This window comes from Protopterus annectens, chromosome 3.part1 (assembly GCF_019279795.1).
Source record: "Protopterus annectens isolate FY-2018-M chromosome 3.part1, PAN1.0, whole genome shotgun sequence".
In the NCBI taxonomy this organism is placed as follows: domain Eukaryota; kingdom Metazoa; phylum Chordata; order Ceratodontiformes; family Protopteridae; genus Protopterus; species Protopterus annectens.
Window position 1 is genome coordinate 1,505,127,849 of NC_056732.1, and position 21,115 is coordinate 1,505,148,963.

Consider the following 21,115-nt stretch of genomic DNA (forward strand, 5'->3'; position numbering starts at 1 on the left):
GTTTGGTCTTTAGCAAACAGACATATGAAGCATAATGGTCCTGTTGCAACTACACACATTAATTTACAATACAAACCTTCTGATATCAAAAACAAGACCAATGCCTCATTTAATCCATTATCCTACAGTGTTGTGCCTTTAATAAGAAAGCATGAAAGCTACCAGTGCTTTAGAATCCACTTCTTAAATTCTTGTATCAAAGAACTATTTCCTTCATTAGGACATGTCCAAGAGTGATTCCACATTTTTAAAACATATTAAAACAATGAGTAAAAAGGTCACACAGAAAAATAATTGGTTAAAAAACAAACACAAATCTAGCAAAGCTAGACTTTCCACTGTGTGATTCCTTAAACCTATTGTATTAGATGTGACATGGGATATATGCAAATTACCCTTTAAGGACATCAGGTCTTTCAGCTAAATGGCAATTCTGAACGTCCATGACCTTTTCTTTTAAATGCATTTATGGACAAATTCAGCCCAATAAAGCCAAACTCTACTAGCTGTGGACATGCATGTTTCTGCCTTCTTATGGCATCATCTGCACAGCATAAGTGGAATGTTTGGCTAATTGCCATTTAGCTGAAACACCCGAGGTCCTTAAAGGGTAACTTGCATATATCCCATTGTCGCCTCTAATACAAGAGGTTTAAGGAATCACACAGTGGTAAGTCTAGCTTCGCTAGATTTTTCTTTTTGTTTTTTTAACTGATTGTTTTAGCTTGTTAGTTGGGATATTTTGCAGTCACCCTAAGGTTTATGGATATCAGTTGGGTATGACAACCCCCTGTTTCCAAATGTTAGCCAAACATTCCATTTATGCTGTGCCAATGATGTCATAAGAAGACAAAAACATGCATGTCCACAGCTAGTGGAGTTTGGCTTTATTGGCCTGAATTTGTCCATAAATACACTTAAAAGAAATAGTCATGGACATTCAGAATTTTCATTTAGCTGAAACACCTGATGTCCTTAAAGGGTAATTTGCATATATCCCATGTCACTGCTAATACAAAAGGTTTAAGGAATCGCACAGTGGAAAGTCTATATTTTTAAATAATAGAAAAAATCTGCTAATTTTAAGGATCTGCAGTAGTTTCTGTCTATGACTGACATATGTATGATACTGTGTTTAATTAAATTCAAAGCAGTTTTGATCCCAGTGTTAGGAAGCTACAGAAATGTTACAGGAATTTGGTACTGCTATTTGCCATTTTAGCCTTGGCATATTCTAGCCCTACAGAACACTTTTTCTCCATCTAATCAGGTCAAACAAGAAATGGATCAATTATCCAATAGCAAATACATTCTAGCCAATAAAGCAGAATTAGTTTTTCCCATAATTTGTGACTGTATTGTTGTTCTGCTGATGCTTGGCAGATAAAATGGAGTGTTCATCTTAGTTTAATTTTACTATAGGGTTATTCAGTCAAACTACATTCAGTATTCCTTACATGTGTATTTCCACAAAAATGTCTTACTAAAAGATAAAGTTTTAATACTGTACAATTAAACTGGAGTACAAGTAACAGTTTTTTTAGTATGCCACTCTTTGGAGGCATGTTAAGCAGGCAATAATGTCTGACAGAGGGGTCATTACAGGGAAATAACATACCGCTCAAGGGTGTTGGGATGCTTAACACAAGTAGAGGGCCACCCTATCCTTGGAAGGACCATTATTTTCTTGTAATGCCTGCCTGTTGGACATTACTGCTTGCTTATAAAATGGACTATCTCTTAAGCTGTTTAGGATTTGTGTTATTATTACTATATACTTTAGTTTAAATGTAAAATAGTTCCTCTACTTAACATTTCATATTTGGTATAAAATATGTAATTGCTGTTGGAAAAAGTATTTTACATCCAAAATATAATAATTATGCAAGTATTTAATTACATCCCCCAAAACCACACATACACACACAAACAAATGCAAAGGCAAAGGCATACAATCTTTCTAAAATATATAGATGAATTCCAACACAGATACAAACACAAACACAGTGTGCTCACCAATTATAACCACTTTAATGAAATTTGTATGTGCACACTTCAAATGTCTGTGATCAGATTAATCAATATATATATATATATATATATATATATATATATATATATATATATATATATATATATATATATAAAGCCACCACAGTGATATAATTTAGCTCACTGCAGTGCAAATTCACATTAAAAAAACTTAGCTCATTGCAGTGCAAATTCACATTTAAAAAATTTAGCGCACTGCAGTGCAAATTCACATTTAAAACTCTTATTGCATTAAAACTCTTCACTGTATACACAGATGTAGCTACTTTTATGACTATGTACACCTCAGATGTTTGATTAAGATCAAATAAGTGAATTCATATATAATAGCTATAGTAAGGTATTTCAGCTTGTTGTTTTCAGGTGCATACAGTGAAAGCCATTATAGTCCCTTTCATAGACTTGCAGACACACATACATACATACAGCGTGTGTCTCACAGCAGCCAAAACTAGTAAATGCTGTCACTAGACTCACTTCCAGGACTACTGATTTTCTGTTTGCTAACCTCCACTTTCCACAAAAAGGGGAACCAGAATAGATGCTTTTAGCTGTTTTCTGCTTGTACCTTTTACCTCTGTTTTTTTTAAGGTTGCCCTTAGTAAGCAGAAAACAAATGGCAATTGAAAGAAAACTGTCCATGAACAACTATATTTGTTCTTCTCCAGGCTTTTCTGGCAGATTAATTCCTTTCTTCAGAATGCTGAGTGCATAACTGATGCTTAAAATGATATAAACCCATGTTCTAAAATGAGATACATATGTTTGTTGTTACCACATAAGACAAATTAACAATAACATTTGGAGGATGTGGAATATTCCTTAAAATCCATATGGAAACATTCTGATCTACATTAAAATCAACCATTTCCCTTGATCACTATTATTCTGGCAAACAAGTTTATATTACAAATTAGGTTTAAATATGTAAAGCTGTAATTTCCTTACTACCATGTACTTTATAAAAAGGCATGGTAGCATAAAATTATACAATAAAATCTATTTTGAAATAGTATAAACAGATTCAGCAAATATTGTTTTTTTAACATTTGTATTAAATTATCACTTGATGTAGGAAAATTTACATTTGTACAAAAGTAATCACATTGTACTAAATTAACACTAACAAACATTATACTTCACATATGTTGCTATAGATCATATAACCTAAGCAACATTACATACATTATTAAATTCCTGCCCCTTTTTAAATGAGGAACATCTTTATTAAACCATCACTTACGACATAAGCAATCATACATTTATATAAATAAAAATGAACCCCACCAACACAATCCTAGTTGCAAGCACTTTACATCACAAACCATACTGACACACTCCCAGCTGCAAAACTTATACATCACTTATAATCGACCCAATCATTTTCAGTCAAACATTACATAGCTCATTTAAGTGCTGCCTTCTTTTAAACCTCATTCCTCCCCTGTATGTACTGTTCCCACAATTCCCATTTCTTCCTATGTAGTTTGCTCCTACCCTTTTCTAAAGATCTCAATTCCAGTTGTTTTATCGCTATTACTATATTCACTGCTTCTAATATAGTTGGTTTAGATTTTGATTTCCATTTTCTAGTAATTGCTGTTTTGGCAGCCACCATAATTAGACACAGTAAGGTCATCTTACCATATCCAGGCAATTCCAATTCTGTATCATCGCTCAGAGAATCATCTCCCTCAACACACCAATCCTCCCACCCAGCATTGCTGAGAGAGCATCCTACAGGGAATCCTTGAAGTCCACCAACTCACTGCACTCCCAGAAAATATGTTTCCAAGTACCTCTTTCCTCTCTATCCCACCTCCAATGTTTTCTGTCTACCTAAGGAAGAATTCTCTGATGTTTACTTTGGGTATAAAATATCTATGTAAATATTTCCAAGCAAAAATCCTAAATCTTCTAGATTTTGTTGCATATTTGGGAGACATACATATATCCTTCCATTGTATCTTTATGAACTGTTTATCCAGTCTCTCTTCTTAATCATTTCTAACCTCATCTGATTGATTCTTATAGTTATCATGCAATATTTTATATGCTCTACTGATTATTCTTTTTTTAACGGCAGCTTCTGTTCTAGATTCTACTAAAACTCTACCAGTGCTGGTCTTTCATTTAGAATCCCCTATTTCTTTCTCTTTGCCTATACTCTGATATCAATCCTTGATAAGGAAGACAATCTCAAACCTGCAGTCAAAATAAATTCTTGGCCTCTTCCCATTCTATTACCTTTCCCTTTCTAGTTACTTGCTCCCAATACCTTGGTTCCTTTGCCAGTTTTCTCCAATAAATTCCAGCCCCCTCTTGCCTATTGTCTATATCCCTAATTGCAGTCATCCCTATCGGTAGAATCTCCTCTCTCCATTCCTGTGTTGGATTAGTTCTTAGAATACTTACTGTTACTTTATGGATATAATATTCTGCATGATTATTGTTATTCTCCTTAAAGGTCTGCATCCAAAATTCCAATCTCTCCTTGTTTCTTCAGCTTTCCCCCTGTTTCAACATCATCTCTTTCCACTTCAAATTATATTTTTCTGCTTGTGCTATGTATAGGAGCCTTAACTGTGTAGCTTTGAAATACCCCTTCAAATTGGGTACTCTCAATCCTCCCTGTTCTCCTGGAAAAATCATCTTATCCCACTTGACTCGTGCAGTCTTCCCCTCCCAGATAAAGTCCTTCAGCTCTTTATTATTTGCTATCCACAACTTCTCTGGTTGATAAAATATGTTTGACCTGTATACAAGACTAAAGGGACAAAAACATTTTGACTGTTTGTATGTTCCTATCCATATCCACATAACAAAGCTTTAATTTTCTCACTTTTTGTATTATCTTTTTTTAGTCTCCTTCCACATATCCTTAACTGCCACACCACAATCATTTTAATCCATACTCCTAAATATTTCATTTTATCATGTCCCATAGATATGGATATTGCTGAACCAATTCATGTGTGGGTACATAATTTACCGCTGCTGTCTTTGTTTTAGCGTCATTAATTCTGTACCTCAAAAAGGTTTGAAACTGTCTCAAAATGTTCCACAATACTGTAATGTCTCTTTCTGGATTTGTCAGGTATAAAATAACATTATCTGCAAATACAGACAGCTTTTCTTGACTACCACAATTATATCCTTGAATTTCTGAGTCCCTTATTTTCTTTGCCAGTGGTTCTAAACATAATCCAAATAACAAAGGGGAAAGAGGACACCCCTGCCTGGTTCCTCGGCTCAAGCAGAAATTATCAGAGAGGACTCCACCCACTTTAATTTGCACCTCTGATCCCTCACATATTCTCCTAATAAACCTTACAACCTTCTCAGGAAATGCAAATGCTTCCATTGCCCTGCTCATAAAGTCCCAGCTTATTCTGTCAAATGCTTTCTCTGCATCAAGACCGACTAACAACAATGGTATCTTCTTACATTCTGCTTCCCTGTGGATCATCAATGTTCTGTTAATGTTGTCAAATGTTTGCCTCCTCTCCAGAAAACCACACTGATCCATATCTATCAATTTTGGCATTACGTTTGTCATTTGTTTAGCCATTATACACACAAACACTTTATAATCATAAAACAAACCTAAACCACAAACTAAAAATGGCACACAAGGATTCCTGCAAGCAATACATGAGCCAAGTGAAACAGCCAAATCCAAAAAATGAAAGATGAGCATTTAATGAAAGATTGGAATAAGCGCTTTCGTCTCTGTTCATTCAGGCCTGATCTAATGGATCTTTACCCTCTTTAGGTATTACAGCTACCACAGCTTTCTTCTAGGATGCTGGTACTTCTCAAAATACCGTTAAACAAAACCTTCCAGATCTTTATCAGTCTTTTTCCTCCTAGCTTCCAAACTTCCATAGGAATACCATCTATTCCTGGGGACTTTCTTCTAGATTGGTTATACATCACCATTTTTATCTCATCTCCTCCTATCCTAATTGTTAGCAAGTGAGCCTCATCTACCTCAAATTTGCATATTTCATTCTTCCATAACCATTTACATTTATATCTTTTCTTGATTTCCATATTTCTCTGCTTTATACAGACTTTCATAGACTTTCCGAAATATTTCTAATACCTCTACAGGATCTCTTTACCTTCCTTGTTATAGGCTTCCTAAACTTGGTGACAGCCCTCTCTAATTTCTGTTGCCTGAGTCATAGTGCTAAACGTTTTTGTGCTTTACTGTTATTATCAAAAACAGTTGCTTCAGAGCAATTTTTCTAAACTTGTGCATATTATCGAGGTAATCCCTTATTTTCTGCTTAGCATTCTGCAGTTTATCCTCCTCTTCTTCTTCTGTAAGATTCCCCCTAGTCTGCAATACTGAACATTTGTCAGTCCCCCTAAATAATCCTTGTTACTTCTTAATCATAGCTTCCTTTCTTTTATTTCCACCTTATTTTTAAACTCCACCGTAATTTTATACCACTTCATAGCTATATTTTCAGAAGAAATTTCTATCCTCTTTGATAGCTCCTGAATAATCTGCACTACCCATTCCTTAAATTCCTCTATTTTCAAAAGACAGGTGGGAAAGTTCTGGTGTCTCATTTTTACTTCATTACACTGTGTTTTTATTTTAGTTATTATTGCCGCATGATCTGAAAGAGTTATTGGGTGTGTATCAAGACCTTCAATTAAATGCACAGGTTTCTAGGAAATGTAAATTCTGTCTATCCTAACCCAGTTTTTATATCTTGTGGAATAGTATGTAATTTCATTCTGAACTACTACTACTGAATTCACATCTTCCATGCCAAATATTTTCATAAATTTATTCAGAAATCTACCCTCCTTTGTTATACGTTCACTTCCGGGCCCTCCAGACACATCTTCACTGTTGCAAATAACATTCCATTTCCCATCAATAAATATTCCTTGCTGAAAACTGATTATTTCTCCCAGAATTTTCTTAAGTTCCATTATAGAAGTTTTAGGTGGAATACAAATACATGCCAGTGTAATCATCCACCCTTGCCAATAGCCTCTTAGCACTACACATCTGCCATTATCTTTTTTTATCCTCTTCTATCACCACTGGAGCACTTCTTGCAATTAATATAAGTGCTCCTCTTTTCCTTTGCCCCAGGTATTCTACTGAATAACCATCCTGAAAACCTTTCCTTATCAAATTCACATGTTCAGTTCTTTCTAAGTATGTCTCCTGTAACATAGCAATTTGCACTCTACATTCTTAATATAGTTCACTACTCTTTCTTTTTTGTACTTATCTGAGACCACTGACATTTAAAGACATTGGTGGTGGTGCTGCGGTAGCATTGTCGCCTCACAGTAAGAAGTTGTCCTGTTCGATTCTCAGCTAAAGCATCTTCTGTGTGGAGACATGCATGAATGGGCATAGCTTAGTTGAAGGTTGTGCGTCAGAGCTGGCAACTCGGTACGTAAAAATTTACTGCCAATCATTAGCGGACCGGAGTTTCCGCTGTGGCGACCCCTAACCGGGAAAAGCCGAAATATACAACAACACAAAGCATCACTGCATTAAAAAGTTATTATTCCCACCTTTTATGTATAACACCTTTTGTTATTTACAAACAACAAACAAATGTGATGACCAGGAAGCAAACACTCCTACCGCAAAAGTAAAAACACTAAGCACAAAGTCAAAATGCTGAGGAGCAGACCAGGACTGTCCAGCAGTATCAGCATAAGATAAAGTACATCAGCATCAGATAAAATGCATGAACAAATGAGTTTCAATAAGGCAGGAAACCAAAAAACAAGTCCACGTAAAGACTAAAATCCAAATGTTTATTGCAGATAGTGGCAAGCGGTTTCACCCATGTGGGTTTCTTCAAGCCTAAAAGCACTCATAAAACAGAGCTAATTTATACACACATTAATCACAACAGTTATTGCATCATATCCTGCTACATTGTTATTCTTAAAGTATCAGCATATCTCGGTGTTAAAAAACGCAACCTCTTACATCTATATCAACATGTGCACCATAAAAAATTCATGTTTAAGAAATATATTTATAAAACTAGTACTGATAAAAATAATAAGGCAAATAAAAAACTCTACTAAAAATCATTCTCTTCTAACATTATTAAAAAAAAAATCACTTGGTATGTATAATGGACAATGAAAACCTTATTACAAAAAATGTACATATAAAAGCATATATAAAATAAGCAATATGTTGATTCAAAAAGTGCAATCCAAAAAAAGCATCAGAAAAGCATTTAAAACTTTACTACTAGCTTCCTGCTTTTCAGGGCTGGTTTAACAGAGATTTTATCATTCAAACCAGGCTCCTGCTCCGCCCGTAACCTAATGATCCACTGGACTTCTGTTCTCTCAGTGTAATTCCTTGTATCCCCCCCCCCCCACAATACTAGTGGTGTTAACTTGCAGCACTTGGAACCTAAAGGAATGTTGGGAGTCAGTTCCCTGAACATGTTTCGAAAGAGCATTCTTAGTAGATTTAATGCGGATATGATATAGATGTTCCCTAATTCTGTCCCGGAGCCTTCTATCCTTTTGTTAAATGTCTAGTTCCAGCTTTTGTGTTACATGCATACACTGTTTGACAGGTTGAACTATTATGCAGTTGTTTCTTGTCTTATCCATTTGAGCCTATGTCACAACTTGCAAAACTTTTTGTTTTATTGAAAGCCATCAAACAAAAAACAAACACACCCTCAATGCCCCCCTAAAAATTATTAACTTAATACTAACACACAAAACTATGTAAATCTACAAATACTGAAGTTTTACCCTTCTAATAGAAGCAAAAGTCCCAAACTCACACAGCACTTGATATTACTAAGGACTGGGAAGTGAAGAGGAATATGTTACTCTTCAATGTGCTAGCAACTCAGACAAAACAGCAAATTTCAAGCAAAACCGAATCAAATCACTTCCTTTAAATAAGAAACCACAACTTAATACAGACATTTGGTAATCATCTTCACTTTTAAGAAGGAATTAGCTTCAAATCTTGCAAAATGACAGACATGCTATTAATTTTATAAACATTCAGGGACAAAGTACTTACTGGACTAAAATGAAATCTTAGTATAAAGATATGTTTCCCCATTTCTTCCAGAGGAAGAAATATAGAACACAAAAAATACAAAGCAATGAAGATTGGAAAAAAAAGATACAGATCATTCAATTCTTAGCATTTTAAAACAAAAATGCATCTCTCAAGAATTTTTTGAGTAGAAAATGTTTGGTCTCCTCCAATTGCAACTGTGAGGGCAAAGCTGCTAGATAGTTACTGGTTTCTTATGTAAATGCCTTTTAGAAGAAGGAAAGTTCCTTTGGAAATGAGGAACTGTGAAATATAATGCATCACAAAAGCATTACACAGCTTTTGTATTTTTTGAAATGTTTTAATATATTAGTGCATGGCTGAACAAAATTTGAATTTTCAGTAATGGTTAAATTTGGTATCCAAGCGTTTACCACACTAGAAAAAACTGTCTAATTACAGAAGCATTTTAATGTAAGAGCTGCTCCAGTAGCATAGAAAGATAAAGCACTGACTACAGCCCAGCTAACCAGAGTTAGATCAGCTGCTCGGTGACTGATGGAAGGTATACCTCTCAAAGTCTTAGACCAAATAAATATATATATATATATATATATATATATACATACATACACACACACATGTATGAAAGGGTGTGGGGGCTTGCCCCCTGCAAAAAAAAAAAACAAAACAAAAAAAAAGTTGCAGCTTAACTTTTTGCCTTTCTGTCCTTTAGGCATTAGTTTTTGCTGTTTTGGCTCCTTAGTGTTTTGAAATTCAAGGTTCCATAGTTGACTCTCAAATAAGTTTCCCAGACTTATATTATATTCTATCTTGTACCGAGTTTCAAGGCAGACCTTGTAATTATTTCCTTCTCTTCTAAAATTTACAATATGTTTGAGAGGCCAGAGAAATAAAAAAAATGAAATAGTTCTTATATCTTGATTTAACAAAGCAAAAAGGCACATTCCTTTTGGTTTCTGAAACACAAGAAATTTTTTATAGCTAAGTGTGATTTTTGAACAGTACAGCTAATATGCTGCCACCAGAAAACCAAACGTAAGCTGTAAAACATGTTTAAAAATAAACAAACACATATGAATATTAACATGTGGGCTATATCCTTGACTATGGCCAAAATAAGTTGTTCTATTTTCAAAGAAAGGACTGATAAACACATGAAGTACAACTCTTATTTTAAACAACAGTACCTGTAAACGTGGCAGTTTAGTGATGCAGTGGGACACTCCTGTGCTGGTAATGTTAGTTCGATCCAGGCACAGTTCTTCCAACTCCTTCAGATTCTCTAAGTAAGGCAGCCCACCATCTGTCAGCAGTGTGTTACTCAGGGACAGCTTCTTTAACCTAAAGAAGAGTAAAATACAGACATTAGGGTCACAGTAGGTTTTAGGTGTCAGGAAAAAAACTGCTGTCACTGGAGTGCCCTGATTAGGGAGAACATGCAGCCATATGTACTTACACTTATGGTTTTACTTTCAAAGATTTTTGCAATATTTGCATCATCTTCTACAATACTTAAAATAAGACGAAAAGAAGGACTCTAAGTACATTGCTCTACCATCTTGCTCTTAATGTTTGCCTGGCTGTACTGAAATAAATTACTAGAACACAACCCAATGTCATCACAAGGGCTGAAACTCAGCAATAAATAAATAAATAAAATAGGAACTACAATTTAAATGATCTTTATAAAAAAGCCCCAAATTACTTAATCGTGTTACCTTCAAAGTGACGAAAAGACTGACTATGCTAGAGTTTACAACTGGAAACTGACAAGATGGCAATGTGGTTAATGCACTTTATTATACTGGAATAAGCAAATAAACCTAGAAATGGGTAGATACATAAAGGTAACAAAAGCAAGCACTGGACAGGAAGACTGAAAAAGAAACCATAAAAAATGTTCAGTAAATACAGGCAGAAGAGCGCAAAGTTCTTAAACAAGGATGCAGGGGAAGTTATCACAGCAACACAGTCACAGATACAGGAATAAGCAATGTACGTGAAATGGAACCTGGTAAATACAGTAAATCAGTATGTAATTACTGTTGTTTACACAGGCTAGAAGGTTAAGCTAAGGATCACAGAAATTATGAACAGATGCCACAGAAAAGTGCACATCAGCTTATTTATAGTTTCATAGTTTAATTCAACTGCAAACGGTCTTTACTGACTTTAAGTATTGTGAAGTCCGTAAGTTCATAGTTATATTTATTTCACCCCATATCACTATCTAACCTTTTTTTACAAGACTAATATTGAACAAGAATTTCTGACAAACAGGTACACCATTCCACCACTTGGGAATCCTTTGAGTTATAGACTGTCTCTTTTCTTCGTTAGATTTCTGTTATTAATTGTATATTAGGACCACAGTCCTGTATACCAGGATATGGTAGAGCCTATAATTAACAGAACTGTTCTGACGATGACAACTAACTGAGTACTATGCAGCTGCTGCCCACATCAGAAACAATTCTGTATTTACAGAGTAAAACATACACACATACAAGAGTGGCCAACATGCAACTCGGGTAGACTTCCTTCGAGTAAGGAAAGGGAAATGGGGTAATATCAGTGATAAGTCATCCCCAGTGAAACAGTTATCTGACAGCATAAACCACTAGTTGCAACAATCAGCTGTAACCAGTGGTCAAGGAAGGCTATAAGGTCAACAGAGGCTAGGCTGAAGACCTGGAAGTTGACTGGAGAGAAAGCACAACAGTTCAAAGAAATATTCATTTATTTTATTTTACTGTATTTTATTTTACATTTGTTTACTGGGAAAGTCCAACTGGGCAAGCTTTCCTTTTTCAGCAGAGGCCTGGGAGAAAAGCTCCACATTAAAAATAAATAAAAGTTTACACTGGTAGTACCAATTTTAGTTATGCAGAAGGACAAATACTTTCATTAGGTACAGAGATATAAATCAAGCATATCACATAATATCATTTCAGCACAACATTTTTCAGTGACCTTGGATTACAGTGCAGAGTACAGTAAAAATCTTAATCGAAATGAGAGTGCATAGTGCATCAGTAATCTTAAACAAGACATTGATGGAACACAGTCAGGGTAGTAGTACAGAGGTATTAGACATTTTGAAGCAATCTATACCAGATCATTGGGGCTTGTTGGCTAAAGGATATCTTTCCTTAGGTTGGGCTAGAGCAAGGGCATATCAAAGTTTTGTTTAAAAGTGCTTTAAGGATCTCTTTGAATTGTGTAGTATTGGTGGTCATTTCTATGTTTAGGGGGACAATTCTGAAGCTAAGCTATGCAGTTAGACTGAGAGTTTCTCCAACAGTGTTGTTAGCTTTAGCAACACTTACTAGGAATTTCACACAAAAATGCCACCTGGACCACAGCAGACAGGGACAGGAATCAAAACTGAAACGACTTGTCCAAAACGTTATTTTTCCTCAGTTATGAGCTTTCGTTCCTCATTCAGTGGAACTTCAGAATTAAACTGTTAAAAACCAGCACTAATTTATATAACTAACCTCGAAAAAGGGCATAGCAAAATAAATTTAAAATGGGTGGCGAAAGCCAAACACATTCTGGCTAGGCTTATAAATGCCCTAGGGCAGATAGCCTAGTATGAACCTATAACTAAACACCAATCGAATCTTGTAACTAAAACCACACGATTTACACATATTAAGAAAAAAGCTAACAGTCCTTAAAAACTTAATATAGTGTTATAAACAATGGGAATTTGCATAAAATACATATTGCTTACTTAACTTCATAGTGTTTCAGTTTTAAAATGGGATACAAGGAACAAAATTTATTTAATCCAGGATAAACTGTGGCATTTAATTTTATCTGCCATTATAATTCCCTGACATTAAGTTGTTCGTCCATAGTTTTAACCTGTGGGTCCTTTTTGAGATGATTAAGTACAAAAAAATTAACTTATGGGTTGCATTTTCTGGAATATGTATATACAGAACTGGAAAATTTTATGTCTATATAGTGATCCAATTTTTTATGTACCTTTTTATTGACTGGGCTATGTGCATGTTGAATTTCATGCTACCATCTATGATTACTCCTAGCAGCTTGATACAGGATACTGGGGAAATGATTGTGTTATTTGTTGATGATACACTAAAGGAAGAGGGGGATCATTGGATCCTGTGGGGTGAAAATGCAAAAGTTTAGTCTTACTGGGGTTAAGAATAAGTTCAGCATTAGATACCCACAACTCTACCTCTAGGAATGACTGCTGTACTCAACAGCATACTGACTACTTAGAGGAGACTTGTGTCTGGTCTACAGAGCAATCTCAGATCCAAACAATGTAAATATTACACATCTGCAAGTCAAATGGGACAAGGGTCACCCGCTCCAGGGATCTTAACCTGTTCTGCGTCATAAATAGGACCTGCTGGAGAGATAGATATGTCTCTCAGTGGTTGCCACTCCTCTAGAATAGGCTACCAATTCACATCACACAGAGCCCCTCTATGAGCCTGTTTAAGTGTAGCCTGGATAACTGGATGGGAAACTGTAAATTCATCCAGGGGACTTCACCTATGACCCTCCTAGATATGGGCAGGCTTTGCTAACGAAGATCAAGTTTTGGCAAATCCTTTATATTGGGTTTCTCTAGTATTATACTGGGTGCACACAACTACGCTTATAAAAACCTTTGGGTCAATAGCTCAGTAACCAGCTATGAACCTATAAACCTATAACCACCTCCAAAATAGGGGGAACTACCAGGGGGTTTAAGTTCTGGTAGGTGAAGAAATTCCCTGACCTTTTCCTTAGCTTGGGGATAGTCCTACCCTTCCCAATGAAAATGATCCCCCAGTGTATGTAAGGTTTCCCCTAGGGATAGATCCTCAAGACAGGAGGCAAAGAGCAAAGTTTCTTCTGAATCCTCAAAGGAAACCAAAGAGGGATCCTCCTTAAAGAATGAGACCTCCTGGTCAGAGTCCTTCCTGATCTCAAAAGGATCAGTAATAACCCCTGGGATTGGATCTCTTTTCCTTTTTCCTGAAAGGGGTTCAGAAGGAAAATGTTTGCCCCTAACAAAGGAAAGCAGACCCTCTGCCAATTTAACCAAGTCCTGTTGATAGGCCTGAGGGCAGAACCTGGTAGGGCTGGAATGGAAAAAAGATGGTTTTCTAGGAGTTGTTTTTTTCTTTAGGTTTTGGCACGTCAGGGGCATGGATGCCTGACGACCTTGGAGCTGTAGTGAAAGTGCTGTGTTCACCGGAAGCTGAGGCCTGCAAAGCAGTCCTGGACCCAACCGATGAACATTGAAAAATGACTGGTGAAGATGTCGAGAGGCCAGACAGAGTATTGGACTATGAAAGGGTCTTCTCTACCACCTCAGTCATGGGAGAAGGCTGCGAAGGCACCTCACTGACTTCAGTGAAGGGCTACAAGAGGGTGAACAAGTGTCTTCAGCAAGCCTGAGCTTGGGCCGATGTCAGGATGTGAAATGGCTGCCATATCACATGACTCTCTAATGAACCTAGCTAAAATGTCTGTCCTACGCCAAATAGTTTTGGAAATGAAATGGGCGCAGAAGCAACAGTTGGGGACATCGTGGTCTGGGCCCAAACAGGTTATAAAAAGGGAGTGGAAGTCTCAGTGTGGATTTGTTTTCCACAACAGAGATAGATGTTAACTTTGTCTGATATTAGATAGTAAAAGAAAAGAATTCCCCAATGGGGTACTTAGCTTTCTGAAGATTTCACTATGGCGTGGACCAACCGACATGTATACTGGATGTCTACTTCGGGCTCAGCTGGCAAGAAGAACTGAAGTCATGATGTCAGCGGACTCCACTTATACCCCAGTGAACTGACATTAGGAAAGGGCATCTACCGGCTGTAGGAGGAGGAAAAAATGTTACTGTGGTAGTCGGGTAGGTGGGCTGGCCGGCCAAGGGCTTGTAGGGTGGGAAATCCCACAAGTCAGGACTGCAACAGTGAAACACAAAGAAAAGCACATTTTATGTCACTGGTGAGGTGCATGCTAGCCCTACACAGTTTAGAAAGTACCTGAATTATGGCAATTTAATAATAAATATGCTAAGGCATTATGGCTTCCTTGAGATATTTAGACAGGTTTAATATAGAAACATAAATAAATTCAAGAACAGACAAAATCATGGTTAGGAAGGAGCATGTATATCTTATTAAGAGTTTGCATATGTATTCTGTTTTTATTACACCACTTTACAATTGCTCATAAGAGGGTATGTCAACAAGGACTGGCCTGAGAGAAACTGGACCATTAGCTTGTATTTTTGTCATGGAGAACAAGTTAAAAGCAGAATAGTTAGTTGTTTTTAGCAAGAGTAGCAGTAAGTGTTCTACACAGAGGTAAGTCTATTAAAGTACAGAATTGATATAAGGAAGCTCTAAGGAATTTTTTAAATGGTAAAAGATGATAGATTTACAGGTGAATAGGCTACATGCAAAACTACTGATGGCACATGGAGAAGAGATTCACAAGAATGAAGGGGCTGAACTACAAGCACATTACAGCTACAGGTTAGCACAGACAAAATGCTATGTTATAAGGTAGACCAAGCTAAGAAAACTCTTAGAAGACTTTGAAATCACACCTAAAGTACAAAAGTATTTAGCTCTAAAGCTTAGGCAATAGAAAATGGAGAGATTGATAGATATATATAGATAGATAATATAAAAATCTAAGGATAGACAAGTTTTGTTATAACTCTTCCCAATGTACCTCCAAGGTTTACGTACAACAACTTCTTATGTGGACTGGGAAATAGTTGTCATAGCCCCTAGACATTTTACAAAAGCAATGAGTTTTAGATTTTTTGCTGGAAATTCCTTTTTCTACTATGACACACTCCCACAAGTCTCTCTAGAATGTACACCATTTGCTGTAGCTCTGCTACTAATTTAATAGGGGATTTTAAACACACACACACATATATATATATATATATATATATATATATATACACACACACACACACACACACATATATATATATATATATACACACACACACACACACACACACACACACACACACACACACACACAAGTGTAATTAAGGGGGGAATACAGAATTTGAGTCATCTTACTTGGTCTGGAAAAGTGGTTAACGCAGCATCTCTCAAGACTATTGGCAGAGCAACAGAGTGAATAGTGAAATTGGCAAGGGCTTTGTCGGATTTGGTATTTCTAGCTGTTAAAAAAGCAATCAACAGAAAGTGGAAAAGAAAGGAACCTCCAGCATAAGAAGATGTGAACTGCATTATGATGGAGACAAAAGAAATGGAACTTTCATCATTAAATGTCAAAATGCAAGAAAAAAATTTTGAAATGGATGCTTTGCACACTGCAGGTAGAAGGGACATTTGAGTCATAAGTAATAACTTCAGTGTTGTTATACACTAAATTCTGAGCATTTTCTTCTGTATTTATTGAAATATAAATATGTGATGCTGTGAAAACTCTTGCAAAAGCTATTAAAAACACGTGTTCAAAATTAGTGTTTCTTTCTGACATATGCTACTATCTGATTACTAGCTAAAATAAAATGTGCAGTAATTTTGTTTGTGAACTGGCTGTATTTATAAAATTGGCAAAATGTAAAAAGAAAATGTAGGAGCAGGTATGTACTAAGATGACTACCTCCACCACCACCACTAAAGACAATCACATGACTTTCTTTAGTTATATTAGTAAATTAATTAGTAGCACACATTACTGCATTGTACTTGTTTATTTGTTCATTCATTAAGAGGGATGGGTGAGCTGATACAAGCCTCATTTCAGCCATTACCCAGACGTATGCAAATGCAACAATGACACACAAGAGATATTCCAGTGCAGCACAGAGCAATACATAGCAGTAGTAATTATAATTACGTTACAGTAGACTTCCACGTAAAACAGAAGGTTAGATTACATATCTTTCCAAAGTAAATGGAAATTTACATCAATGAATAGAGCATGGCTATGAAGACTGGTTTCTCAGAAAGTCACCACTTTACTCTGAGCTCACTGTCTCACCAGCAGTAACTCTAACTTGGCTAACACTCTTGCGCATACACGCATGCACGCACACACACACACACACACACACACACACACACACACACACACACACACACACACACACACACACACACACACGTATGTACACACAAAGAAAAAATACCAAGAGAGGGTAAATACCTTTCAGTGCTACAACTCCTTCTTGATTTCATGGCACATATTACTGTACCACTCTTAAAATAAGACAGTTGTAATCTTATATCTTACAGAAGTTTAGTTAGACAGTCTTTATCACTGTCTTTGAAAGGCAAATTTGAAAATTCAAAAATAGCAACTATAGTTTTATACATTAACATGGTACAAGGTTTGAAATTTAACAAAATTCATCACTTAAAAAATAACCAATACAGTTTGAGAATTAAAATAGAGACAGATACATGACTGCAAAGAGACATATAAAACAAAAAGTTTTAAAACAATAGATGCCGTTAGAAAAATAATATTTAATGTTCAAGAGTTGGCCATTGACTTCACCAGAGATTATTACTGGCTTCTCTCCATCTAGGCAATGACCAGTGTGTATGCCTTTTCTCCAAACTTAACTCAACCTTATTTTTAAACTCATTAATACTATCTACAGCTGTGGGCAGCCACAGTGGTGCAGTGGTTAGCATTGCTGCCTCACAACAAGAGGTTCTTCGGTTCAATTCTCTGCTGTGGTGCCTTCTGTGCAGAGTCTGCATGTCCTCCCTGTCATCGTGTGGGTTTCCACCTGGTGCTCTGGTTTCCTCCCATGTCCCAAAGACGTGCAGGTGGACTGGACACTCATGTTGGCCCTAGGTGTGAGTGTGTGCATGTGTGTGTGCCTTCTATGGAAAGTTGGGCGCCGGGCTGCCAACTTGACACCGTAAAACTCCACTGCCAATCGTTCTATGGACCACTGTTCTGCTGTGGCGACCCCTAACAGGAAAAGCCAAAAGGAGAAGAAGAATACTACCTACAGCTGAAATTTATAAATGCAAAGAGTTCCTTCTTTTATCTGCTCTGTATTAAAAACTGGTACTTCCTAATGTCCTATGCACTGCCTTTAGGAAGTTAGTTAGGAAGTTCCTAGGCTACTGGTCCTGAGGCCCTTATAAGCCTAGCCAAGAGTTTAGCCCACGTACTGACAAATCAGAAACCGATGCCCCTATCCAGCAGGGACACGGGTGGAATCCCAGGGATGTGTTTTCTATTTCCCATCCAGTTATCCAGGTTGCGCTTAAAAAAACAGTGAAGTGGTACTCTTTTGATATGGAGAGGGAGTCTATTCCACAGATGGGGGGAGTCTCTGGGACACAAATCTGTCCCGCCAATAAGTCCTATTGCTGTCACAGACCAGATTGAGACCGTGTTTGCGTGTTACTCGAGTGGAGCTTTATTTGCTGATATGCAGCAGTCCCATCAGGGCAGGCTCCGAGATCACCTTGTATGCCAGACAGAGGTCACCTCTGAGGAGTCTGTATGAAACAGAGAAGAGGGATAGGGCTTTTAGCCTATGTATGGTAGATTTCTGAGGCCCTGGATTCTTCTGGTGAGGAACCTCTGTGGTCTCCAGCTGCTGCAAGTGCTTTGCGAGGCACATGCTGAATGGGGCGTTGTACTCAGTAATGGGCCTTATGGGGAAGAATAGATGGATGTTATGACCGCCTTGTCACTGGATGAGATACCCTTACTTATGAGATGGGGCATGTAGAAAGCTTTCCATACAATGGAAGCAACATGGTGGTCAAAAGTCAGGTTGCTATCAATCTGGGTGGCCAAATCCCTCAAGAGTGACTGCGTGCTTAGGACATTGTTATTAATGTGATAATTTGTGGGGGCGTCAATCTCCCCACAGGGAATGATGATGCAATTTCTTGTATTCAGCTTGAGGCCATGTTTCTGGCACCAGTCATTTGTTTGGGTGAGACCCTCTTAGAGGATATACACATCACTAGGGGAATTGATGACAGTGCCCAACTTGCAGTCATCTGCAAACTTGGTCAGTCATAGCCCACTGGTTTTGGACTGCACCTCAGAAAAGTATATCCCAAGCTTTTATTACCTTTTTCATGCTGAAGAAAATGGATCCCATTAGATAACAAGGTCTGGATAATTTCAACATTTATAAATCCATATACTATCTCCCCTTAATTGTCTATAACATACAGAAAACAACTTTCACTTATGACATAGGCAATCATATGTTTGCATAAATGAAAAAAAAACACACTGACATAATTTTAGCTGTAAACATTATATATCATTTATAATCTATCCAGTCATTGTCAGTCAAACATTACATAGTTCATTCAAATCTTGCATTCTTTAAAACCTCATTCCTCGTCTGCATGTATTGTTTCCACATTTTCCATTTTTTTTCTAGGTAATTTGCTCCTATCCTTTTCTAAAGATCCCATTTCCAGTTGTTTTATCTCTGTTACTGGTTTAATTTCAAAATCTCGAATTACTGAAATCTCGAATTTCAGTAACCCGAGACTATAAAGTCTAACCATTCACAATACCTAAACCCAAAATCCCGAATCATACAATCACAAACATATATACACCATACAGCACATAACACACACACCATTCCACCCACAGCACACAAACCACACAACCCTACACTACATATAAGCAGGGGGGGCAAGCCCCCCCTGCACCCCGCATGTGGGGGGGCAAGACCCCCCCCCCCTACTTATATATACCAACTCCTAGGTCGCACATAACATAAAAAAAAAAAAAAAAAAACCTCACACCACGCCAACCTCCACTCACTCACACACAAATACACATCATACATACACAAACACCAACAAGTCCAACACTCACACCTCCCTACCCTTACATACAACCCACACGTACAATGTACAAAAACACACACAGACACTCCCTCACCTGCAATCTTAGGCACCATAACACTACACGCGACTCACAGGAAATGCATAAGCGCGAATTTGAGATATTCAAATTCACTCTTATGCACTTTTGGCATTCTGGTTTTAGACTTCATGGTCTCGGGTTACTGAAATTCTAGATTTCAGTAACGCGAGATTATGAAGTGTAACTCTGTTACTATACAGTGGTTTAGATTTTGATTTCCATTTCCTAGCAGTTGCTTTTTTGGCAGCCATCATAATTAGACTCAACAAGGCCTTACTATGTCTGTGTACTTCTGATTCTGTATCACAGCTCAAAAAAAATCCTTTCTTTAGTCAAATCAATTTGCTCACCCAGTATTTCTGATAGAGTAGTATGCAGGGAGTTTTTAAAGACTGCCAACTCATTACAGTCCCAGAAAGTATGTTCCCAATTACCTAGTGCTTCCCCATCACACCTAACATTTGCTATCTACCTGAGGAAAAATTCTTTGGAGTCTACCTAGGGTATAAAACTGCCAATGCAATCACTTCCAAGCAAAGATCCTAAATCTTCTAGACTTTGTTGCATATTTGGGAGACATACATATATCCCTCATTGTTTCTTTGTGAATTGCTTATCCAATCACTCTTCCCAATCCTTTCTAATCTCTCCTGTTGATTCCTATAGTTACCATGCAATATTTTATATGCCCTACTAATTATTCTTTTTTTTAACAGCAGCTCCTGTTCTAGATTCTACTAAAAACTCTACCAATGCTGGTTTTTCACTTAGGATCCCCTATTGCTTTCTGTTTGCCTATACTTTAATATTAATCTTTGATAGGGAAGGCAATCTCTAGCTTGCGATCCAAATAAATTCTTGGCCTCTTCCCATTCTATTACCTTTCCCTCTCTAATTATTTGCTCCAAATAACTTGGTTCTTTTGCCACTTTTCTCCTATTGTCTGTATCTCTAACTGCAGTCATCCCTATCAGAAGAATTGCCTTTCTCCATTCCTGTGTTACCTTAGTTTTTAGAATACTTTCTGGTACTTTATGAATAAAAAAGTTATGGACTTACCATAACTTTCCATCTGTGCTGCCCATTTTCATT

General features: G+C 37.0%; 1 protein-coding gene across 4 annotated transcripts in view; it reads right to left on the reverse strand.

The window, feature by feature from the left end:
* LOC122798540 overlaps positions 1–21,115 on the reverse strand; it is a 1,608,245-nt gene that overhangs the window by 158,403 nt on the left and 1,428,727 nt on the right. For all 4 annotated transcript variants that reach the window (XM_044067582.1, XM_044067581.1, XM_044067580.1 and 1 more), the window contains one exon: positions 10,300–10,453. In XM_044067582.1, the coding sequence (XP_043923517.1) occupies positions 10,300–10,453 (154 nt within the window). The remainder of the gene's footprint in view (positions 1–10,299; positions 10,454–21,115) is intronic.